The 26,615-nt window shown below is 35.5% G+C and overlaps 2 protein-coding genes across 14 annotated transcripts in view; both read right to left on the bottom strand.

Moving 5' to 3' along the window:
• The window catches only part of LOC118276369 (liprin-alpha-1), a 133,521-nt gene that overhangs the window by 35,302 nt on the left and 71,604 nt on the right, over positions 1-26,615 (bottom strand). The gene's annotated exons all lie outside the window — the stretch shown is intronic.
• LOC126912947 (uncharacterized) lies at positions 19,755-21,450 on the bottom strand. Its single transcript, XM_050707505.1, has one exon. It carries the CDS (start codon positions 21,371-21,373, stop codon positions 20,078-20,080), a length of 1,296 nt encoding a protein of 431 aa, XP_050563462.1. The 5' UTR covers positions 21,374-21,450; the 3' UTR covers positions 19,755-20,077.

Consider the following 26,615-nt stretch of genomic DNA (forward strand, 5'->3'; position numbering starts at 1 on the left):
CTATTACTCATGAATATTCAGCCAACATTTAAGTAAAGGAAAAAGAAAATCAATTTTTAATACTCTTAGCAGATATTCTCTTTGTCTTTGGAAAAATGAAGCAATAATAATCCTCTTGTTTCTGATACGTTTTCAATGGGAGCTCGTTTAATCGCCACGGGCAAAGAAAACAATAAGGAATGGATATTGTGCGGGTTCTCTGGAACACAGCGGACTTACCGCGCGCCCGTCAAAGTGTTGCAGACGACCTCCCCGCAACACGTTTATAGGGTTTAAAGTTAAGTTATTAACAGCAAATGCGGTGTTTTACTGTCTTTTTAAGCGCCGAACAATATTGTCGTTGTAAAAATGTAATCTAAAGTAATTTAATATACTATGTGACTGTACACTGGCACGTAAGTGGATGGACAGACTTTGAAATATCAAGTTTTCGTTCAGTTCTAATATTACTACACATTTTAAAGTGAAATAATACACGTATGGTAGGCAGGTATGGTTTTAACATGCAGCTAAAATACCTGGTTGTAATTGTAGTGAAGTGATTGCATTGTTAACCAGACACTGTGCTGTAATCCCGGTGGGTGCAGCTTTATTATTCTGCTTGTCAGTCTGTCTTGCTGCGTGCACAGTGCAGGGGCTTCAACTTTAGCGAGCACTCAGAGCAGTGAGGATTTGAGAGACATCAGAATCAAGTTAAGGCACGCATAATGTCATGTCATGTGTCATAAACTACAGAACGAACTCATTACTGTTTTCATCAGAAATGAAAGGACGAATGAATGATAAGTATTAGTACCTAATTCAAGAAAACTTCAGATTCTGGTGCACGTACCTATGAGACAAAACCTTAAAAAATATCAACATTGTTTTAAGAAATTGGAGAAAACAAAGTCCAGACGAGTCTGGACGGAATGGAAATGAGAATAGCTGGAGAGTGCTTTTAACAGTAACTGGACACCGTACCGAGCTACCGAGCCACCGAGTGGCTGCAGTGTCTTGAGACACGGTGACTAGCCGAGCTGTTTGCTCAGCACTGATGGATAACTGAACAATGTTAGTTGGAAATCATATTTTTATTTCTATGGTCGGTCCATCTTAGAGAGTCTAAGTGTAGGATAATGTGTTATATTAAAGAAGTTTTTTCAATTGTAAGTGTGTAAAGGAATCTGTATTCTGCAATGGTAACGATACTTAGATAGTATAAACGTGGCTAAAGCTGCTGATACTTACCAGCACATTTCATATAACATTCTAGCAGCACTCAGCATACTTAATAAAGCCTAAGCTATACAGTCAAGTAATTAAATCTTTCTTTTCATCTTTTAAAAGTTTAATATCGCGTCAAATCGGGGTGGTATACCGTACGCTGTTATTAAGAGTAACAACGTCGGTAGAACGCATTCACCCGGCCGGCGTTAGGTGCCTACCATCTATACATATAATAAAATCGTAGAAAAGTGCTGTCTGTACATTGAAAATAAAAATAAAAAAAATAGCAGGGGTTATTGTTATGTCGATGTCGAACCCAAAAATGTAATTAACTTTTTTTTTGTCTGTTTGTCTGTTTGTCTGTTTGTCTGTTCGTCTGTGCGCGCTAATCTCAGAAACGGCTGATCCGAGTTGGATGCAGTTTTCACGAATATATTGTGGGATGCTTAAATTTACATTTAGTGTTTGTTTCATGTCAATCGGTTCATAAATAAAAAAGTTATGTCAAATTAAAGAATCACGTCGAACATTCTATGCTTATACCATTAATCTCCGCAACTATTTGACGGATTTGGTTGAAATTTGGTACAGATATAGTTTAGAACCTTAGAAAGGACATAGATATATTTTTATTTCAAAAATCAAAAAATAAAATAAAAATAAAATAAAAATAAAATAAAAATAAAATAAAAATAAAATAAAAATAAAATAAAAATAAAAATAAAAATAAAATAAAAATAAAATAAAAATAAAATAAAAATAAAATAAAAATAAATTAAAAATAAAATAAAAAAAAAATAAAAAAAAACAAAAATAAAATAAAAATAAAATAAAAATAAAATAAAAATAATAAAAAGAATAAAATAAAAATAAAATAAAAATAAAATAGAATAAAAATAAAATAAAAATAAAATAAAAATAAATTAAAAATAAAATAAAAATAAACTAAAAATAAAATAAAAATAAAATAAAAATAAAATAAAAATAAAATAAAAATAAAATAAAAATAAAAATAAAATAAAAATAAAATAAAAATAAAATAAAAATAAAATAAAAATAAAAATAAAATAAAAATAAAATAAAAATAAAATAAAAATAAAAATAAAATAAAAATAAAATAAAAATAAAACAAAAATACAATAAAAATAAAAATAAAATTAAAATAAAATTAAAATAAAATAAAATAAAAATAAAATAAAAATAAAATAAAAATAAAATAAAAATAAAATAAAAATAAAATAAAAATAAAATAAAAATAAAATAAAAATAAAATAAAAATAAAATAAAAATAAAATAAAAATAAAATAAAAATAAAATAAAAATAAAATAAAAATAAAATAAAAATAAAATAAAAATAAAATAAAAATAAAATAAAAATAAAATAAAAATAAAATAAAAATAAAATAAAAATAAAATAAAAATAAAATAAAAATAAAATAAAAATAAAATAAAAATAAAATAAAAATAAAATAAAAATAAAATAAAAATAAAATAAAAATAAAATAAAAATAGCCATCTATTGTTCAATTTCGTACTTATAGTACGGAATTGAACAATGTCGGGCTGTTCCTATACTCCGTAGATAGATGGCGTTGATCGCGCAATGGTGTAATTACAATTGTTCAGTTCATGTTATTGTTTTAATTCATTGGAAATTTGTTTTTACAAAATAGTAAAAAGCAATGAAAAATATAACATAATACAACTTTTAGTACAAAGAAAACGCTCTAACGGAGTATAGATAATTCTATGTCGATCGTTACACGACTTCGGTTCATGTTATTGTTTTAATTCATCGAAAAAAGTTAACAAATAGTAAAAAGGTATGAAAAAAATTATATCAATATAATTAAACTTTTAGTACAAAGAAAATGCCCGAACGGAGTATAAATAAATAATCCAAGTTGTCTTTATCCTCGATAGATGGCGTTGGGATCGAAATAGATTGCGCTATGGTTTTGTTACAATTATTTGGTTGGGTATCGGCCGAGCGCTTCGGTACTATTGTAGAAAATGTGTATTATCAGTCGTATGATTATTTGTCTGTAGTGGTCCTGCTGTTTCGTATATTCTAAATTGGTTTCGTTGTATTTGTCAATTAATAAGTTTATTTGTTGGGTTTTCCTGGTTTTCTGGTTTAACTTTTTAACGTAGGTTTAGTTTGATATCGATTATTAGTAGTTACTGTAGTTAGTTTTTTTAATAAAATTGTAAGTCTAATTTATAAATTAATTAGATTAGATTTAAGTCGTTTCTTTTAAATTATTTAGTTTAAGCTTGGTTATTATAGCATAAAGGATAGGTTCTAATATAATTTCTTTTTTAATTGTTATAAATTCGTAATTCGTAGCTTTCTTTAGTTTTAAGTTAGTTTAAGTCCGTTTTTAAACTATTTTTTCAATGCCCTAAGTGAGTATACATCTATTAACATCAAACGCAGAGCTCATTATGTTGATTTTTGAAGAGTTCCCTGGAATATCTTCCACATCTCATTTTTGAAGAGATCCCGCGAGATCGGGAACTATGTGGTTAAAACCAAAAATTTGCCGGAAGTCACTATTCCACGCGAACGAAGTCGCGGGCAAAAGCTAGTTTATAATAATGTTGCTAAATGTCGTACAACCGCAATGCGTCTCGAGTACTAAACGAATCGTGTTTTTATAACAATGAAATCTGCCGGCTGATGTACTGGAACTTGGTTTTATGTCTGACGAGTGTAAATATTGAAGCTGTTTGTAATATTAAAACAATACTTCTGGTTTCGGCGCGCTCAATGTTTTTACTGTGTGGTTTATTGCTAAAACATAATTCTCTCAGTGTGTACTTATCGGGTATTCATGGCGATGGATGGAACCACAGAAAAAGACGAAAGGACTGAGATATGATATATGATTACGTATAAGAGAAAGCGAATAGCACTTATATGAGCAAGAAGACATTGTTGCTTTGGAATAAAGTCAAGAAGAAGAAGAAAATGGCGATGGAATAGATGATGAGGGATGAGAATATAGTTCATGTTGCCATGTGGAATCAACTATTGGTATCAATGAAATCAGTCACTATATTTATTTTAGAGTCGGCCAAGAAAACAATGTCTCCTACCTCCGTTTGCACAAGACGCCCCATAGAACCACCCTATAGAATAACAATTGAAAAATAAACTGTAATAGCAATACTTTCCTCGTCCGTAGCGCACAGCTCCGTAAACCGAGGGAGTTGTTCAATATTTATTATTTTGTATTTCCGTAAACAACAACTTTTTAATTATTTCTTTTCTAGTACCGGTGTTTATTTTTCATACTAATAGAAATTTCATAGTGTTTCAATAAATGTAGACAAGCTGAGATGGAGCTGCGGTCTACCTAGCGGGTTCACCGGGGCTCCGGCTAGAAAAGCAGGAAACGGGAACGGGGTGGTTTTTGGTCAGTAAGAGTCTGACACTCCCTCTCGCTTTGCCCAAGGCGAGAGAAGTCATTGGATGATTTTCCCACTTCAAAAAAAAGACAAGCTGAGATGTTTGTATTTGAACGGCAAATAATAAAAAAAATATAATGTATGTAAGTGTATGTAAGATACGTAGCAATTGGCGTTGCATTGTCTCTGCCTACTCCCATGGGAGACAGGCGTAAGGTATGTATGTATGTAATAATAATAAAATATTGTATTTGTCGCTGATCTTTTTGGTAAAGCTCCTAAAGTGTAGATTCTTACAGAGAAGAACGCGTAGGTAAAGAAATAAAAAAACACTGTTATCGTTTTGCGAATAGCCCAAAATAAAATTAAGTATCTACCTAACTAACTATATGGTTTCTTTCGTAATCAATGCCATAGAGATTTTATACCTATATCACCGAGTATATGAGTTCATTAGAAAAAGACGTTAAATTAGTCAGGTCTCCCCCTTTTTTCGCTTGTAAGGAGAGGCTCGTTCGCTAACAGGTCCCGAGAGTATGGTGCCGGTGTTAGGGGTCGGATTGCACAATTTTTCCATACAATTACCTTCTAGCTACCGCTTCATTAGAGCTGGCGCGGTTGCATGCTTCGACTCAAGCTGTTTGCTTATTTTTTAGATTGTTTAGCTTGTTAGAATGTGTTAATTAGAAAAGTGATTTAAATATTGGTCACAAGTCGCAACTGGCATAAATCATATTTAGACAGAAAAGTCCTGATGATGATGAAAAAAAGTCTATAGGTAGCTCTAGAAATTTCATGATGCGCAGTAGGACTGAAATCCCGCCCCGGAGATGCGAACTGCCTGGCGGGTTACCGGGGCTTCAGCTCGAAAAGCAGTAGTAGGAACGGGGTGGTTTTAGTAAGAGTCTGACATTCCCTCTCACCCCGCCAAAGTCGAAAGAAGTCATTGAATGATTTTCCCACCTCAAAAACCCGTAGAAGTTTAAACAGAACTTTTTTCTTTAACCATCCAAAACATTACGTGATAATCGATTAGAGATATGGTGTTCAAGATCAACACATCCACATTCCGAGATATGTGCACACATCTGAATTATCTGATGCAGTAAGTTATTCAGTATGGAGCTGAGAGTTTGGGATGCCAACTAACGGCGTGAATACTGGATACAATAGCGCCGGCTGAATGTTTTGTTGTATAACTAAATGTGCTTTATGTAATGTAGTTTCAATGTGTGTGCAGTCAAACGATCAACGTTGAGAATCGAGAATTAAGTTCCTACAGAAATAACAGCAAAACACATCTTAAATTACGATTTGAATCTCAAATGTGAATATACGAAAACAAAACCAGAATTTAGGTTGACAGATACAAAACAACCTTCAAGTTACGCAACTTACATCAGCCGAATGAAAAACGTAAGAAAATTCATGACACAAACGGGTATCGAAGAAGAAGCCTTACAATTGTAATAAGACACATTACAAATTACAGCTACACAGAACCCAGTCACGGTGACGTAGACAAACAAAGGGAGATGACTGGCTGGTTCGCGGACTCCGCGGTACACAATGAATGAGCCAAGAATAATGTCGGTAAGATTCACCTGTGAATTGTTTACATCCTGAGTTATGATCGTAGGCCTCACAAATCATTACACACAGGGGCACTGGTGATATAGGTACGTAAGGGTGTATATAAATTTATTGTACTTGTGTTTTCTTAGGTGTTTCGTAAAGTATTAATATTGCAGACGTTGAATAATTTTGGTTGAGGATAGGAAGCAACTAATCAGTTACAAGCAGAAATCTCATAAACGGACGGTTGTTAGCTTTAGGTAAACTATCTTCATTGAATTCGGTCGAAGCTCAGTTTTGAAGTGCCAACTCAATGGCATATGTAACATGGAAGATGGAAACTGTAAATTAATGATATCAGTGCATTTATACATAAGTTGGCTTAGTAACATCAAAGTCTACCATGAACTCCGAAAGATTGTCCAGCAATGAAAATAAAACAGTTAAAGACTGTAAGAGTCGTACGTTTAGTAGTAAAACAAGGAGGTACGACAATAAATCGCACGACACAAAAAGACGGACCGATGTCACGTCACGTCGCTGGCATAAAACACGCGAAGATGGCAGATGGTAACACCATGCTGTAAACGCAATGGTTATAGAGATATGGAATACCTAAGTGGTAAGTAAAGGTAATGATAATAATTTAAAAGCCAACAAAAATTATAAATGTTAGACTTTATGAGGATGTGTGGATATTTGTTACATTTTCACGCTAAAACTATGAACAAATCCTGATAAATTTCGGTACAGATATTAATCAGGAAAAACTCATAGATTAGCCGCTTGTGTTTAAAGCTCTAAAGGAAAAGAAGCTCTTTCGGTTATCTTAATAGTATAACACATGTTACAGATAGATGCCATTTTGTTATCGACTGGTTCTAAATTCGGAACTTTCGAGAAATAAATTGGACTTTTCCAAGATTTAGTTTTAAAACTTCAATTTTACTTGCACTTTATCAGTTTAGTGAGGCATGTTGTAAAACTGCAAACATTGCATAATTTTCAGATATTTTAAAAGAACATCGTGCAGAACAGAATCACAAGCGAGTGCTCAAAGCGGCCACAGTTTAATAAAACAACATTTTCAAGTAGATAATGTAAAGCAACGTGTAAATAAAAATGTCAGATGCACGATGCAAGTATATTATGCTCGGAATAATTGTGGCTTTATACTTTTACCTTTTGTAACTGTTACATCGCAGAAAGCTGTCTGGTCTTATTAGCTGGAGCGTTTATAAAGAGTTTAAATGAACAATGAGATGTGAAACATCATTCAATCGATAAGAAAACGATTGATATGAAACAGTGATTGCATTGTCCTTATTCGACAGTAGCGCCACCTGGTAAGCGCAAAATCGATAGCCTAACTCCGAATTTAGATTAGGGTTTGAAAATACACCTCTATTAAGCTTATTCCACATTTTCGGTTAAACAGGAGACTAAGCCGCGAAGTTTCAACGGCCTATTACGAAATATGTCTCTTCTAAAGCACTAACTTAAACCTCAATGTGACTTACTTGTCTCTAGGGGACCTGAGGTCGGGGTTTAGACCATAAACTACATTATATCGCAGATTTCTATAGTGTAGCCAAGCTGGGTTATGTGCTTAAAAACCTTTCTTATTTGTTGCTGACAAAATGCAAAAGATTTAGTGGACAATAGAGAGAATAGAAGAAAATCAAATGACTAAAACTAGAAAGCGATCGGAAAGGCTATTGCTAATTGGATTTTGTAATGAACAATGAGCTATTAGAAGGAAGAGCGAATTCTTTTTCGCTTCTAATTTTCTCATTCGCCGGTTCTATCTAGTAAGGGGCGTCTTTGATTAGTTAATACTAGGATGGTTTAAAACAGGACTGTCTGTAAATTAAGTTTACATCTACACTATGTGTTTTATAAATGACAAAATCTGTAGGATTGGATGAATTTTTTTACCAACAACGTAATGAGTACAGATAGATTTACCTAATTGGTGGACATCTTCCAAGCATGAGAATTTTGAAAAACCTCAGTAAACAGCATTTTTAAGGGTGTATATTCTGACTGGTTATGATTAACAACAGTTTTATATTTTACATGCCGTAGTTTATACAAAAAAGGTTTCTTTAAGAATTGAACTTATAAATGTCGTCGCCTGGCCGCTGTTAAACTTAACGGTAGTGTAATAAAGCATGAAAGCCTTCGGTGCTAGGGTTAATATTACGACCAATATTTCTTTATTATTCACGATTAGTGCTGGGAACGAGCTTTGGTTTAGCGATCTTACTTTATATTTTACAGGAGAATTCCTTACACATTCTTTATACAATTACAATATACACATAAGTCTTAATACTTCGTATTAAATGGCATCGTTAGTTCCATATTTAGGACGTACAAATACAATTATCATTATACCTTCTCTACACTATTTTGTATTCAGCTTCCATACTTCATTTCCGTATAACTCGTCGTTCTTCACAGAGCTCATTCATCATTTTCTGTTAATCATTAATCCACATTAAGACATTACGCTACATATTTTAAGCTCGCTTCAATAACCCTATCTTTGTGTATATTTTGTAAAGTTGTTACTCGAGTCACAGTATGTGTAGTGTGTACTTTTATAAGTTATACGGAGCTAGTTCTCCGGCTAATAAGATCTCATACGTAATTTGTTTGCTTTAAGTTAAAGTTGGCGAGTATAAAGTTGGACGCGGGAATAGTTAGTGCAAGTTGTAGTCTGTGCTATCTTTTACTGTTTATATAAACAGCGATCGGCGACCTAGTTTATCGAGTTGAAAGGTTCGCAAGAAACTAAGGAAGGACTTATTTTAAAATTCTGAGCTAGGTTTTCATCGTTATAAATGGTAACTTTAGATGTTTTTTGTTTTTTTTTCTTCTGTGTTGTGGGTGCGTTTACAAACATACAATTTCACATGCACATGACACCCAGACCCGAAACAACAATTTGTGAATCACACAAAGAGTTGCTTCGTGCGGGAATCGAACCCGCTACACGTTGCACGGCAGCCAGTTTAACATCAAATCAGTTTATGAAGGGTTTTCTTCTAATGTTTCTATAAGGACAGTAAATACTAATAATTAGGTGTATCTACGCATCATTTAGGCATCAATACAGTATAAAGAAAGGAACAATACATGGGTAATACTGCCAACAAACACAATGGCCCTTCTCATTACCGGTACAGCACTTCAGATAGGTATCTTTATACTGGCAACAATAGACACGTTACTTACGTATTTTGAACCTAAAAATGGAAGATATATTAAGATCTTGTGTTTTGTGCTAGATACTAAAGGTATAGGCAGAGGTGTAAGATCTGTATAGTTCTCTGTTGTAAGAACGTAAGTATAATCACTATAATAATTATTAGCAGCAGTTTGAAACTATTGCTGTATACACTGGCTTTTTTTATCACGCGAAGGTACCTTCATAAGGCGCCCAGATTTTTGGCGAGAAAAACCAGGGATTGTGTGATTTTTACCTCACTAAAACCACCCGGTAGCCACCTTCAGCACCGAGTCCTGTATACACCGGCCTAGAAGTAAGACACCGTGATATTCATAAAAATGTCGAGGCAGTCAATCCCTAAGCCATGCGACGCCATAAACATCTCTTCATTACATGGTCGTTGACAGTTAACATAACAATAACATACGAGACATTATACCCACAATTATCACAAACACGCAACCTATTTAAATGTGTGGGTAGTGTCCCACTGCGTGAACCAACTCTATCGCAGGAATTACACATCACTAATTTTGCGGCTACGTATTACTAAATACTTGATTCAATAGAATAAAACCCTTCTCTATATTTAGAAATTGACAAAACAAACATTTTCTCTCCAAATAGATATTCTATTAACTTTATAAATATGGTATGGGTTGGTACGGGACAATTTTGATAGGATATATGTTCGTCATTTTCTTTAGAAATATTATTTACCTCTTTTGGATGTTTACCAAACCAGAAATGAATTAGATTGTGATTCTATCCCGATAAATAAAACGTGATATTGCAAGTACTAATTTATCATTTACCTTATTCAAATTTCTTTTTAAAAAAACCTTGTTTTCTGTTTCCATATCAGCGTGTAAAATCTACGTATACGAGGCCTTTGGAACAGATACTATCTCACAGGCAAGACACGAATAATTTTCGCTCAGTTCGTGCCGACGCGGGGAATGTGAAATTAGTTCCATATTTTGGTAAAGGTCTAAATCTAGACTACAGGGTACCTAGATACGATTTCGTGTAATGTATAACATTAGCATAATGTACGGCTGAGAGAGTTCGAAGCAATGAAAATACCGTAAAATCTAGGTATAATAGAGATTGGTAGGGTCGGGAATGTAATTTATGGTAGATCAAACTCCTGATGAGTTTCAGACAGACAGCTGTTAAAATTGTTTATAGAGTTTTCGTAATGTAGCGGGATCTGGAGATCACTAAACTTTTTCTTATATCTATTTTAGAATCGTCGCTGGTAAACTAAGGTTACTCACATTGAATAAAGTCTTAATTGATATAAACAACTTAGGAACGGAAACATTTCCTATGTAAATGAAATACTAAACTTTGTGACATTAAAACGATTCGCATTAAAACGTAATTTGTCTTTAGCTAGATACCAAGAAACTAAAATCTGTTGAGTTGGGAATATTATTTCTTGTAAGCACTGTAGTAAACTTCAATAAAATCTTGGAAATCGAAAAACAAGTCCTGAATACCTACAAGCGAAGTAAATAAAACCTAATAACAAAAGGCATTTCAAAACACAAAACACTATTTGACACTATAAATTGGACTTGTCTTCACAAGGAAGACAGAACAACAGCAATAAGTAACTAGCAATTAGCAGCACTATCCATTGCAGATGATAAAGCAAAACCGGAGCATGAAGCGGACACAAAGACTTAGAACCGTCTGATTGCATACCAAATGATAGTTGTGAAAGACTAGGCCAGGCACTGACAGTGCTAACTACGGAACAAGAAGTGCAATTAGTAACAATATACAGATACTGGATAAATGGAATGCAACCGTGTACCAATGGAATGGAATGGATGCCTGAATCACAGCTAAATGTAGTTCCGAAACAGATTTGTGAAGATCAAGTTCCACAAGTTGATAAGTCGAAGGAATTTATGACGGGATGAATATCGGATATTTGTGCTCACACACTTTCAACATAAAACCAAATGGGCTCCTTCATTCATGAGATTTAACATAATCCTTTAACAAACCAAGAAAATACCGCAAGCCAAACATGATTTCGTGTCTCGAATGATTAGCCGCACGAACGCAACGGGTTCAATGTCTGGACGAAGCAATAATTCCGTGAAAAATGCATTACAACTTTCAACTTCTTTGTTAAAATAGTGCACGGAATCTGAAACTTAACTGTGATTTATTTGAGCTATTATTGTCGAGTAAATAAATAGGCATGTGGATAATGTTTTCGTGGTAAATTAAATCACATTCAATGAGGTTTATTTAGTCCTCATCATTCATCGTCAAAGAGGACCTTTTTCCCGTATCCCCAGCAGTATAAGGTTTATAACATCGGTTAATCTTAGATTATACTAAATGTAAATAATAATATGGTCCCAGTAAGGATTTAGGATATTTTATAAGCGCTTAAGTATATAAGCCGGTAGATTTTCAACTAACTTGTGAAGCGCTCATGTGTAAACATTGTGACATCACAAGACTCTTTTAGGTCAATGAGGGTCCACTGAACAGTATAGATTTCATCCTAAATTACTTTCTTATCGGTTAAACTAATTATCCCTACATTACGAGATCTCAAGTGGTTTGTAATTAGAAGATGTAAGTAAATCGGATCCAATTAGGTTACGTGTGTGCATGTTTGCGTCATTACCAATGCTGTTTCCATACGGTAGACACTACACGATAGCAATAGGTGCAGAATCATATTGTAGGTAATAAATAGATACAGATTTTAATTCAATGTAAAAGTAACGAAATACTGACATTAGATTCTGTTAAGTACGTAACAAAATAGCTATTAAAAACCTTTTTGTCGCCGACAAGTTCCTGCGCTCAAAGGACGGACGACAACCTCGACGCTGCAACTGAATTAAGGACGTCTCACTTCGGACGAAGTCGTGGATTTAAAATTAAATTAAAGTTTGGTCGCGTGAGCTCCCTAATAGACGGGCTCCCACAATAGACCGGGGGAAGCTATTAAAAATGTTGGACTAATAGTTAGTGAGATCCCCGGCATGTCTGTACGATTGTTTGCCAAACATTTTATAAGAGAATTTCCTTGAAGTTGGCGGCGTATTTATGAAATATTTTTATTAAAACGGGCTGCTTAGTCAGGATAGTAATTTAAGTTTTAATATGGTGAATTAAGTGTCACCAGCCAGTTAACATATTAAATTGGATTCTTAATGCATATTATTATTCCAAAAGCTATAATTTTCTATGTAGCTAAGCATAAATAGAAAGCACAAAAGCTTTTGTTTATGATATAAAATCTAACCGTCAAAGAAAAATATCAAAGGAAAGCTAGCTGCGAGAGTTCGAAGGTGATATAAAAGTTAACTCCAATATCCATTATAAATAAACCACAAAGCGGTGTCAAGCCGTCAGTTACCGACAAGGAGCATTAGCTAAACTAAACTCAACTCACGACTACAAAGTTAAATATGCATAATGAGAAATGCATGCATGTGCAACATAACAAGCGAATTCGAGGCAAGTTTGGCCTCGCCGCACCAGTATGCTTTAAGTTGGTAGCTACAACACCGGCTTCTGCAAACGATAGGAAACGAGACGAGGACTAACTACGAGCTTTTTACTTGGTTCAACACGACGTGACGACTTTTTAGGTCACAAATTAGCTGGAGACATACTCAAGGAAGGCCTTTTTAGAAATCAGTAAGTACTACTTTGTAATGTGCTTAAACCGTGCCTTTAACGTGTAAAGGAAAACATTTTCTTTTGAAATTCCATTTATGGTGCTTTAACAATAACTGCCACCAACAAAAACGTTTACATGAAACATTCTAGAGTTTACAGCTAAGTCGTATATTCTATTCACCAAAGGTAAAGGGTTTTTCAACAAGAACTTTGTTTTTAATTGGAGCAACACCAAGATTGTGGCAGATTTTCACATTTAATTTTTGGCGGTATTCGTAGTAGGTGCTTTGGCAATTGTTACAATGAATTCAATTTCGCTCAAAAATTGCATTAAAATAATTCAAATTCACTATGAAAATGGTCGTTCTGTTAAGTTTCGTGAAATTCGTGATATTTTTGGGCAACATAATCGTCCTTCTGAGATCGCTATCAAGAATTTTGGTCTCGAAATTTGAGTCGACAGGCTCGGTACAAAATGTACCAACACCAACACGTGTTCGACCGGGTCGTTCAACAGAAAACATCGCTGCCGTGAGCCACAGTGTTGAAGAAGATCAAAAGTTATCAATTTCACGACATTTTCAACAATTGGGGTTATCCAAAAGCACAACATGAAGAATTTTGCGAAAGAATTTGGCTTTGAAGCCTTACAAGATTCAACTGGTGCAGGAATTGAAGCTGACCGACCATTCAAATCGCCGTAGATTTGCTCAGAACAACCTGGTGGTTTATCTCAAAAAATCATTTTTTCAGACGAAGCACATTTTCATTTGTCAATAAGCAAGATTGCCGCATTTGGGCTTCTGAATATCCTAAAGCAATTATTGAGAAGCCTTTGCATGCTCAACGTGTCACTGTGTGGTGTGCTATGTGGTCTGGAGGTGTGATTGTTAGGAGAGTGATTAAAAATTTTGATGAAATAATCAACATCTGTCAGCGTGGTCCTGGTGGACATTTGCCAGATATTATTTTTCATTCATAATTGCCAAACTTTTCTCTTTTTAATACAATAAAAATTTTATTCATTTTCCACCAAATTCTTTATTTTATTTTGTTTTAAAAAACAAAGTTCTTGTTGAAATACCCTGTATATAACCTTTGGGAAACTTAACAAGCAAGAACTGGCGACTACAAACAAAAACAAGGCCAGGTAAAGTTGAGCTGACGAATTCAGATGTTGGTAGCTATCTGGGCAAGAAAAACAAAGGTGTCGAACCTAAAAACATGGCTGAACTCGACACTTTAGGTAGAATTACCGCAGGAGCCTACAGAGGTGGCCGGATGTCTTTGGCTTCATTTTATATTCTAAATCACGAGAGCAAAAACTTTTTCGACAAACAAGCACAAGTTACGAAGAACGAAGATTTGGAAACTAAATCATGGAAGGGGAAGTTATGGAACGTTCAATGCATGGTTGCGACTCTGACTTCTGACGAGATGGTCAACTTTGAGACTTACAAATAATAAATTTGAAAGTTTTGGCAGGCTTCACATCCGAGATTGATACTGTCCCGCTTTTTGGAAGATTTGAGTGATCTTGTGTTTTTTCACTAAACACGGATTGCTTACAAATATCCACTTTGTTTAAGTGCCTGCGCTGTTAGAAAATCCATGAGAACAAATGTCCCTAGCAAACTTTCATCCAAGATGAGTGTCAAGTTCTTGTGTATATTTGCTCTTCTAACTAATTCACTCAGCAATGCAAACTAATGTTTCTTAGACTAGGTACGGTTAGTCGGTTACGCAAGAGATAGAAATTAGCCAGCTCACTGTGCTTTGAACAATATGATAATTGTGAACAATGCTGTCCGTAGATCAGTGGCAGTCTTGTTATGGAAACCGAAAGCTTCGTTAGTGTAATAGTCAGTCCTCGGGTCCTCAAGATAAATTGTCCTCAGGCAGCGCGGCAGTGGTAAGCTTGTTTAAAAGCATGAATATGCTACAATGTGATAAATTCAAGTGAGATCCACTTACACTCCTCGTTACAGTGTGCACTTTTCAGATGAATCCTTTACTTTACACAAATAAGTGTACCATTTGAAGTAGTAAGTATTTTGTGGGTTCTATTTAATAAATACTTTTGAAGACTTTGTATACTAAAGAGATTTACGAACGTCTTTGAATTATGAGTATTTCAGAAGAAAAATATTTGGCAAATTGGTAAAATAATTAATACCCTACTTAAGAACTTTTTCCACTTAAAATATAGGATACGTGAGAAAAATTAGGGTGCTTGAGTACCAGGGCTCCATATTCCATCAGAGCTCGATGAACAATTTGCATGTGAAAGCGAGACGGGCCAGCGCGCGTGATCAGAATTAATGAGCGTGCGATTTGACGGCAGCTAATGGACGCTATTGATTGAGATGTCGTCGCGGTTACATCCGACTAGTTCGTGGTCAAGCTGAGCGATGTACAGCCGAGTTTGCTCCGTGTCCGCAGTTCATCACTATGAATCAATGTCGTCCGTGGTTTGGGACCGGAATTTATCAAGCGAGTCTCACATTTTTCAGACATGTAGCACAGATGCTTTTAGACTTCCTACGAATTTAAGATTGCTAATTTTAAAAGGCTTCGAAGGAAACAAATCTTTTTGGATGTGGATATGCTCATGGGAATCAAGGAGAATACCTTCATTGAACGTCTGAAGCTTTCAAGAATTCACAAAATCACCGTTAATATCCCAAGACGCTTACAGGATCCCCAACAAAACCCTGAACATTTATACCAATTTCCGATACAAACGAGTTTATTCCGCTAGTTAGAACCTCCTTCCATTTTATCGCAGGCTTCATATCTTCCAATTGCCTGGTAATTTGTCGGCTGTAACGTTGTATTGATCTGTAGGTGGTCAGAAGATACCGATTTGGATAGAATTGATCACTGTGAGAGCTGATGGCATTCAGGTCAACGATTAATTGAAGAATTTTAGTGCCTCTGACTTATATTGATGACTTGTTAACAGCTTTTAATGGCTTTTTGAGGGTCCTGAGAGCTTTTTGCGAGGTGACCCTTTCAAAAACGTGAAATATTGAAGGCTGTAAAACGAGAGATACTTTATTTTCAGTTATTGATAATTTCGCGCTAAAGTTTGTAATAAAAAACATTTCATTCTTCAGAATGTTAACACAATTGCCTTAACATGTTTCCCAGAGATACATATAAAACAAGTATTGCGTGCGATAACAGACGCGTGAGGGAAAATTTAATGGGTTTCATGTGCGTCTGAAACACAACCAGGAAAAGAATGAAAGATCCGTGAGATAACAGTGCAATCACCCTATCTGGTGATCTGGGTAATAAAATAGTTGGAGAACTTGTAAGGAGTTGCCCCATCATCGTTATGGGGGTCGACTTATTATGCTAATAACAATTGTCGTTAAGGCTGGCTTCTTGTCGTAACGGGTTTTATGTCACATTACTTCCTATTAGTGGCTTTGTTTGCGATTGTTATCTATGGTAGTTGTAGTGCTGCTTCAACCTTTCGAGTATTTGTGTGATGGAATTTTCGTATTTTTTCAACAGGATATGAGTTTCTTCTAAGAAACAATAATGAACGATTCGATAATACTTGCAGTTTTTATCAGCGCTTTCTGATGAGTTACAACTTGCAACACGAACATGGACAACTGAATCGTTCAGTAAAAAATTAAAACCTGTACCAGATTTCCACACCTCAATTTGGCAATACGTTGAAAATTCGATCAACTGGTTTGGGAGAGTTAGTCACACTCACCGGGCAGTCAATTCGGCAGTTTGTTTGTCGATAACCGCACAACTTGACGGGACGGGCTCGAACGTTGCACACTGCAATTCAGTCGGAATTTTCAACACTTATTTGTGAATGGCTTCGAACAATTGCTCTGGGACTTTCGATGTAGCTGAGTGAATTCACGGCAGACTATTGTAGTCAGTAAATTGGACTGCAGGATTGATAGGTGGGCGATATTAAACTAATATCTTCCAACGTGATTGGCTGAGTGTAGAATGGATTCGATCAATGAGAAGGACGAGCTGATTGATTAGAATAGATTTTGAAAACTATTGTCATCGTAAATGCTGTGTTTTTATCACTGTTGTTTTTTACTCCAGAATCAAATACTTTTGTTAGCTTAATTGTCTCCTTTTTAACACTATACCAGGACAAAAAAACTTGTATCTGCTTGCAATAGAACAAAAATCCTGAATATTCGACATGTGTTTACGAAAGGCTTATTGGATATTTAGGATGCTGTCACTACTAATGAGCGAATAGTTTTAATCAATGTAGATTTAGGCAGATTATGTAATTAGACAGGTGTTGGGACAGCATAAATAAGTTTAGCTAATAAGCTAATTAGAGTGACGAGTTAAGCCTAGTTAATTGGATAGTTCGCAGTTTTAATTGAAACTGCATTAGGGCTTATAGGAAGGGTTTAAAGTTTTCGTTGACATTTTAAAGTTGGGCGGACCCATTTCAGGCTTAGTTTTGTTGGCTTTAGGTTTTATCGTGATACTTCCCTTGTGATGCCGATTGTAATTCGTAGTTAGTGTCTCACGGGAGTGTGGTTCCGTGGAGCATTTCAGCCTAGACGAGGGCGAGGGCTAATGTTATCAAAGCTGTCGTGAACCGTGAAATAACACGATGGAATGTACAGTACATTCCGACTATAGTAAGTAACTATATAGAATAGACGCTTTGAACATGTCTAATACGAATAGATATTTTAAGATATATGAACTACTAGCTTCTGTTAGCAGTTAGCTGTTACCGTGGAATAAAACTTAGTTTATGTGTTATTCCAGACTACAATCTACTATTGTCCAAATAAACAAACATACAAAATTATGCATTTGTAATATTACTAGGATTCTGTCTATATTTTAAATGATCATTTACGTATGATAAATCGAGACTCTAACTACATAACTTTGCAACTGCGAGTATTGCAACCACACCGAAGAGGTAGCCATTTTGAAATATGTAGGTAAAGATATTATTTGTAAAGAGGCTATTGTGTGAGCAACAATGAATGCACCAGCTTGCGTGTTAGTGTGTGTAGTGCACTTAGAAAACTTAGCAACTCCATGCAGTACGTGTTTGAAATAAATAAATAGGTAGCTTTGAGGCGACAACCGAATTATTTTGAAACCATCACCTTATTAGACGTAATGAGATTTTCTTAGAAACGAACCTTCTATATTATTTTCTTTAGAATTAGTTAGGAAAAATATGTAATACATTTACAAGATTAAGATTCTGTCTTCATTATCTTTTATCATAACTGTAAAGTGATTGAATTACTAACGATCAAACATGAAAAGACTAATGAATTTAGTTGACTTGAAATGAAAAGTGCTAAGTATATGACATTAAAGTAGGCTCTAAACATCACGTTTAAATATTTGATCAAGGGACGTTTTTAAAGGGCGTCAGCACTTTTAACATTTAAACGTACGTAGGTAGGTGGTGACGTAACGAAATCGGTCAATCCCTAGGGCGGTATTAAATATCGCTATAAAATACGGGCGGCTATAAAACTGCGAGTTTTATAACTATTGGTATCATGTTAGACGAGACCTATTCTAGTTACTAGTCCCAACCTGTCCGTGAAAGGTAGGCAAACCTTTAAGTACTATAAAAAACGATTTTATTTACTGTACCTACATACAAAGGGTTTACGCAAAACGCTATTTGAGATAAGGCTAACATCGTATGTTACATCGGATCTATCTGTAAAACAACCATTTAAAATAAGTGTTCAAAAAGATAACTTTGCATCATCGTCACCTCACCTTATCAGACTAAAACCGAAAGAAGATAAAACCAATATTCCCATTGGGAGGCACAAGGCACTCACAAATTTCAAAATGTAACTTAAGTAGAACACCTTAAAAGCTGATGAATCAAACGACGACGCTGCCTGAGGACAATTTAAATTCTTCCTCTTTCTTTGTAAAACGCAACACTACTTAAATAGGTACGCAAGCACCTAACGTCTTGCATTTTATCCCCAAAGGCGTAAGCAGAGGAACACATTACGGCATATAATGCCACTATACAATGTATACTCACTTTTCACCATTAGTGGTATAAGACCCATGTAATAGGGGTGAACCTATTACCACATGCTGGGCCCAATTCCAGACTCCGTACTACCGAGAAATTTTCGAAAATCCGAAAAAAGCTTAATAGTACTTACATAGGTACTTAATCAATACGACGTATTATATGAAGTACTATGTCCTGCTATCAACAATATAAAGTTGGAAGCAGCCTCTCAGCTCTCAGTACTTGGTACAGTGTAGTGCAGTTCAAACGGCAGAGCTGATTGAGTTTGAATATTGCAACAGAGGAGTCGAGACAGTGATGTGTGCACGTCATAACCTAAGTTACGGCGACTGTCCAGTCGTAGAGAGACAGGGATTGGTACAACTACACTTTATGGTCCAATGTCTTACTGGGTCATGTAACACACACGTCACGCCTTTTTATTCACGAAGTGGTAGGCAGAGGTGCACATTACGGGGGTTATTCACTAACTGGACACAAGATACCGGACACACGTGTGTCCAGTTGGTGAAAATAAGAATTAGTACAAATTATTATTTCGTCATCTGGACACGCTAAGATTTTTATTCGTGTCCACATAGTGAAACTTAAATTAAATCACTTTTATGTTCTCGCCAACTGGACACACCCAGCTTTTTTGCAAAAAAGGGTACAGTCAGGTTAATGATGTGATGTGTAACGTGATGTGTATGTGAACTTGTATGTTTGTAAACGCACCCACGACACAAGAGAAAACCCTAATGTGGGGCAACGTTTTTTAAAACAGAAAAAAAATATAGAGATCAATAAAATCAACAGTAAAATATAAAATATTATTATAAGACAATATAAATATATTTTTATTTACTTAATTTTTTCGATACAGTGACCGATGCTAATTTCTCCTGATTCAAACTCTCTAACAGTGGCTACGATCATAGTATTCATTCTGATAGTTTCAATTTTTTTCTTGATATAGGTCCGTCCATCATAACCCGGCGCCAAAAAATATTAATGTCTCTTTTGATCGCGACCAGAAACTGTACTATATTTGGTTTCCGTTTCAATTTTTTGGCTATTCCGGCATTCCATGCTTCTACAGAATTATTAGTGCGATGATGTTCTTTATAGCAGTTGTATGTGTTTGCATAATCAGAATTGTTATCGAGCCATGTTTTAATAAAATAGTCATTAAATCTTGTTGCATCTTCAGTGTTTAAGCATTCAGCCATGATATATAACCAGGCATCTGATTGTGCATCAGTCGGTAAAAGTGGCAATGTACAACATCTCTTCACATGATCTTTTCCCAATTTCGACTTTGTTAGGCTCAACGTTTCTGCTTTTCGCCACAAACATCTCTTGAAATGAGTATAGCACCCCACAATTTTTATATTTGGAAATTCTTGTTGCAAAGCTTGTATAAGAGGCTTTTCAAAATCACATGTGATGGTTTCTGGGTTCCACTCCGGTATTTGGCTTTTGATTAAACAAAATAGTGTTTCGTAAGTGTCAACTGTTTTATTGGGCAGCAGAGCATAAATAGTGGGAATAATGTTCGTATGATATTTCGTACTCCCAATATCGACATGAACGGTGAATAGCTGATAGAACTTCCTAACGCAAGTTTTAAACGTTCCATCACAGAAGTATCTCTTTGAATGTGCAATAATTCCTCTCATATTATGGTGGGCAAAAACGAGAATTCGTTGATTTCCGATGCGATCTGCAAGCAAGATATCTTGAAACTGCTCAGGTACAACTGTATTAGCCATATTATTGAATGATATGCATTGAACACCCAATGATTTGTTCCTTTTTCTATATAATTTATTTTTTACACTTTGGAAACGTGGGATATTTGCAACAAAATTGAGTCCTTTCTCTTCTATTCGCTCAATAGTATCAAAGTATAGACTTGAGACAAAAGCAGCTAGATTATGCTTTACTTGATCCTCGCAATCATTTAAATTCAATAGAATCTCGTTATTCGTCAAATCGCCTTCATGATTATGATCAGTTGCTTTTAATATAGTGGTGTTATTGAAATTTAATTTAAGCATACCTCGACAAGTTGACTTTTTCGAGCAACGCCACATAGAAGATCCGTCTTTATTTTTCCTTAGGTGAACATATTTATATCCATCTTTTAATAGAATTGGACGATTTCTTTGAGAATTGATGAATGAAAATGTATTTCTGTTAGCCAATGATGGGCCTGCGATTTCTTCTGTAGACATATTTGTCTTTACATAAAACAATAAATAAGATTTTTATTGGGATTAGGCAATATTTCAATAAAACGTCTTGTTAGATTTCTTATTAAATAAGCATAACGTCATTTTATCAAATCAACGTATGACAGATACATAAAAGAAAACAGCGCCTCTATCGGCAGACAACAAAAAAATAGAGAAAACTACTTTATAAAATTATATTTTAACAATTTCAGCAAACCCGTTCTCAGCAGTAAGAAGTTTAGTGGCCGATGATGATTGTAACACAAAACATTAATGTGCTTGACTATACTTTATCTTGAATTCGGGTAAAATGCGAAAATGTGTCCAGTTAGCGAAAACATAAAAGTAATTTATTTAAGTTTCACTATGTGGACACGAATAAAAATTTTAGCGTGTCCAGATGACGAAATAATAATTTGTACTAATTCAGATTTTCACCAACTGGACACACGTGTGTCCGGTATCTTGTGTCCAGTTAGTGAATAACCCCATTACGGCACGTAATGCCACTGTACAATGTACACCCAATTTTCACCTGGTGAGCTATTGCCATATACTGAACAGAATTCCAGTCTCCGTGCTGCCACTGAGATAGTTTCTCGGCCAATGAAGCGATAGTATTTTGATTCACTTTAAAATCAAACCTGAAAATGTTACATTCAGGACCTATAAGGGAGTCAGATGAAAAAACTTTGCTATTAGAAAAATACGACAATGGTTTTATTCCTAGAAGCTTTCAGTATGCTTTTACTTAAAGTATAGCTCTTTCACATTTGCCGATATTAATCCTGGCGTTAGCATTTTTCCAAAATTCGGACATATATCAGAATCTCCCAACTTTGCACAACTAACGAGAATTTTAGCAATGGAAAAACCCAATAACTGCTAATCCGACCCGGGGCTCAGGGCTTAGCTATCATGCGTAAAACGGGAAACGGGGCAGCAGAAATTAATTTAGAGAAAATAATGTTGAACTTTGTTGTAAAATAAAACATCAATAAGAAATTCATTGAAGTTTTATATGATCAAGTCGGTTATTAAATACCCAAGAGTATGCCTTTCGGTTTTCCAAAATCATGAAAGAAGTTTAAAATTATGCTTGGTGTATAAAATCACTGACTAGACTAAACTGAATTCTTATTATCCTTCGGATAACTATAATAAGAGTTACAATGTTATATGATGCAATTAATTTCATCTGATAAATAAAGCAATAAGTTAGGTACTAAGAGTAAGAGTCCAATAAAGTTAGTTAATAAGGTACAAGCGATAGAAAAGTCCCCAATATCGGGCGGAGAGGTGCAGGCACGCGGTGTCTCAGCTTCAAATCAAACACATACCGATCTGTACCAAAGTACACGTTATTACATTCCGAGACGTCTCCGACATATTAAAAGCTTTCACTAAACTATCAACACTTACGAAATGTTAAAGAAAATGGTTTCTACACTCCACGCATTTTTTTTTGCAGAAAAATACGTTAGAGACGTGAGGCCCACTTTTCATCAATTATGTTATGAGTACCACGACTTCCAAGCTATTGGGGGTTCGTAGCACTATTATCTTTTCGTAGTACTACTAAGAATTTTCGCCGACTCGACAATATTGCCTAACCCGGAAATTGAACCTAAGACCTAGAGTTCTGCTATTACCACGTATCGCGTGCCTTTGCTCGACCAGAGGCCGTCGACACTTAGGAAACATCGAAGATAAAGAAAATGGTAACTCTCAGAAGCCTCAGATAAAACACAAAGTGGCACGGAAAAGAAATCAGTGCTGTAGCCAGTAATTCTTATTTGTCGGTAGTGGTGCGTTAACCCCGTGTTATTGGTCCCGGGGCAAGGACGGGTGCCTGTTGCTAATCTCGGGGTCCCAAGGAGACTCGAGTAGGAAGGTAGCTAGAGGAAATACGTACGCACTCAACACGGTAGGAAATGAAATACAATTTGTATGACTTCGGAGAAGCTTGCAAATTGCGTCGTTCAATTACCTACAATGTATTGTGAATGTGATGCTGAATTAATTCTCGTGTTGAAGATTCTTGTGTGAGGGTGAATGACACCTTTAAGGTTGAGTTGAAAATTGTAAATGAATGAGAAATCGATGTGATTTATCTAAATCTGGAGAACATCCGAACTTCGTATGTGAATCTAAGTTTAGACGATCGCGGGAATCAGCAATATATTTCAATTATTTATTAGGTCTTAAGAAACCCGGTTGATGTTTCTAAAATAAGGCACTTACAACGAAGCTGAAAAGTCAGTTGCTTCGAATTAAGACCTCACGTTACATAATTACTAAGAAACTTAGTTTTCTCTTCTCGTCAGTTCTAGGAAAAAGACCGCAAACCTAGCAATATTCAATTACCCAGCACTTTATCCGTTTACAAGTACCTACAACTTTACCACCAGTTAATTAAACGAAGGTTGCAAATAAATAAGATAAAATATTATACACTGGTTAAATATTAGTTTGGAATGAACAAATCCAGTTATTGGCACAGTAATTAATTAAGTTTAATCAATGCACTAGGTAACATCACTATGCAAACACACTCCAACACTACAATTCACTGCGATCACTTGTCACTGGCACAATGGAATCTGTTTAAAAAAGTAATAGTAGTTCGATATTCAAAATGTAATTCGGTGGTGTAGTGGTTAGGGTATTTATTCGCGGCGCGTATGTCGCGCGAGGCGGGCGGCCGGCTCGCTCTTCCCGCCCATCTGACGGGCTTGCCGCCCTCGGTGACGTACGAAAACATTGCAGACTTATCGGACCGGCTAAATGTTGTGTTACATGAGCTTTAAAATGATAGAATTGGTTTGTTTTTTATTGTTTTATCACATGTATTAGATTTCATTACGTCCATTACTTTATAATTTACCGATGGTATGGTTTTCATTAAACGGAAGGGGAACAGGTAATGTGTTTAAACGTTTTTTAGTAACTCATACATAATGAAGTTTCTGCTGTCATTATAAGTTGCATTGTATCAAGCTTTCCTGCTATAGTCTACAGTAATTTTATTTTACTCAGTAACCCTCCCTGCTCTATGTACAAGAGCCGTCAAGTACCTCAGTTTCAGTGTACCCAAGGGGTTGCATCCCATTCTTTCAATTAAGCCAGTAAGTGCTCGTCCCCTCGTCATAACAACTGTAAGCCACAGACCACGGTAGACATTTATTTGAAAATAAGTGATGATCCAATCGTCTGATGGACGTGGCTGTAGGAAACCAGATTACGTAACAAGTATTGCTTTAAAAGTGGCGAGATAAAAGCGATTCCGTTCAGTTTTTTTGCAAAAAATCCAATTTGTGGAATTCTATGATTACTTTTTTCTGATTCTGAGAAAATGGGTAAGGACTTTTGACTATCTTTCTTTGGATCAGCTATTTCGTTCTAATTTATTTATATCACAACACATTTGTTGCTTTAACAAAGTCACTACTTTCTTATAAATACAGAATTTCTTTAAAAATGTCAAATAACCATGTCGTATTTTGCATTAAAATATTATCTACAGAGGCAATAAGTTAGCGGACGCTTCCCTTAAAATAAACACCTCCCCGACACGGATGGCCGACTATGTCAACATACCTTTTCGATTAACGTTTTTTGAAGAGGAAAAACTCCCAATAATTACCGCCTCCATATTTCGTGCGGAGGTATCGAAGGCGACCATTGACAGCATTCCTCGCATCGTGTGCGTGCGCAAAGGTAATGAGGTTTCAGCATTTAATGAACATTCGTTGAAAGGGCCCAGCTCACGGCACACCCAAATGCATTTCAATGATTTAGCCGCCGGTGAAATGTACCGAATTGGGTTATCGACTTTTGTATCACAGTTCCCGTGAATTAGTCCAAGTTATTCCACCTTGATGGAGAGTGACGCTGATTGAATTTGGTTTGTGCCAGCTTTGATCTATGGGAAAAATGCATCAAAGCGTTTAGATTTAGGAAGGCTGTTTGCATTGTATATTTCCTAGAACACAACAGTGTTGTGGAGCGCATTTTATACTGCTTTCAATGCTTTTAGCGGGCACTCAGCTGATGTCACGTAGTGTCATCTTGAAAATTGCTCGACTTTTTGCAATTTTTCCGGTTCAAATAAGTGCAACTGAGTGCATTCAACATTTATATTAATTTGTGCGAGCTACATACGAGTACATTTTAATTATGTGTTCTTTTAGTGTAATAGAACGACTTTCAGTAGAGACACAAAGAGATAAATTAGAAATTACATTTTTAGAGCTCAGACAACAATTCTCTTACATGTTATACCAGTCTTCCTTTAAAGTAGAACAAGGTAAGGTTTAATATTACAAAGTGATGTGCTACAGTACCTATACACTTCCTATACGTATATAGGATCAAATCATCGAGGTATCCCCGCGGGGTATCTGCACATGATGGCGTGAAGATGTGAGTGTCGCGTATCATCGAGCGGGAAGTGCATTCGACTGGACGTACACCTATTGGCGCTGGTAGCGTTGCGAGGTTGAATTTGAAGATTGTGATCAAATAGTTTTATCAAACAATTTTAGTTCATTTTTGTAGAAAGACGTTGGAACATATTCTTCAGAATATATACGTCCTTTTGTGTACACTAGCATCAGTTTACACGTCCTTAATGGACGCCTTTAGTGAACCTATTAATATTGTAGCATGACGGGTAGAAAGTGGTTGCGAACTTAGATAAATGCCAGTAACTGTCTAGATGATTCTAGATCCGTGTCTAGCAGAGAATTACATGGCTACACATTTACTAAAAGCTTTGAATCAAAGGCTAATCACAGGATATTGAATATGTACAAATATTGTTGAGTCACGGAGAATTTGTTCGTAACATAGGGACTTACACATGTACATGTAGTCTATGTCGATATATATTTTATCTGAGGCTGCTAATGAGCCCGTATTTACCCACCGATGTGCCCTTATCTGTAACACGGCTCGGCCTTATCCTGATCCAAGTGTGCCAATCATTCCGATTCCAAACGGAATTTCCAACTGAAGGCACAAAAATCTACTTTTACGCGAATTTAGGAGGAAAGGAAAGTGGAACATATTAGTCAAACGGCTTGTCGAACAGACCTAGTCGGAAATATTTCACAACTTTAACTAGTCACTGAAGGTTTTCCGCCTCACTGGTTATCGTGGTCGTGATTCGTTTTGAGTTCTTTTAAGGTACTACATTAAGTTACATTACAAAACCTTTTTGAAGGCGCTCAAGAACTCT

The sequence above is a fragment of the Spodoptera frugiperda genome, chromosome 31 (assembly GCF_023101765.2).
Source record: "Spodoptera frugiperda isolate SF20-4 chromosome 31, AGI-APGP_CSIRO_Sfru_2.0, whole genome shotgun sequence".
Taxonomy (NCBI): domain Eukaryota; kingdom Metazoa; phylum Arthropoda; class Insecta; order Lepidoptera; family Noctuidae; genus Spodoptera; species Spodoptera frugiperda.

What these genes read in the sequence shown, in the direction of transcription:
- LOC126912947 (XM_050707505.1), bottom strand. Translation starts at nt 21,373, where the DNA reads ATGTCTACAGAAGAAATCGCAGGCCCATCATTGGCTAACAGAAATACA.